General features: G+C 69.0%; 1 protein-coding gene across 1 annotated transcript in view; it reads left to right on the top strand.

Moving 5' to 3' along the window:
* The window catches only part of KLK5 (kallikrein related peptidase 5), an 11,881-nt gene that overhangs the window by 6,625 nt on the left and 5,046 nt on the right, over positions 1–210 (top strand). The window contains 1 exon segment of the mRNA XM_007463452.1: positions 21–207. Within this exon segment, the coding sequence (XP_007463514.1) occupies positions 21–207 (187 nt within the window).

Raw genomic sequence — 210 nt, 5'->3', positions numbered from 1 at the left:
CCCCCATTTTCTGCCCCCAGAGTCTGTTCTCGCGAATGAGGTAGCTTCGTGCGACAGCTCCTGTGCCGTCGGGCCCTCCGGGAGCACCCAGGACCTCGGACCTGGGGCCGGGGAGAGCACCCGGGCGTCTGACGGCACCAGCAGCCGCCTCGTGAATGGGACCGACTGCGAGAGGCACAGCCAGCCGTGGCAGGGTGCGCTGTTGCTGGG

Source organism: Lipotes vexillifer, unplaced genomic scaffold (assembly GCF_000442215.2).
Source record: "Lipotes vexillifer unplaced genomic scaffold, Lipotes_vexillifer_v1.1 scaffold802, whole genome shotgun sequence".
Lineage (NCBI taxonomy): Eukaryota > Metazoa > Chordata > Mammalia > Artiodactyla > Lipotidae > Lipotes > Lipotes vexillifer.
The sequence above is the reverse complement of the archived record's forward strand: the minus strand, read 5'-3'. Positions and strand labels throughout refer to the sequence as shown.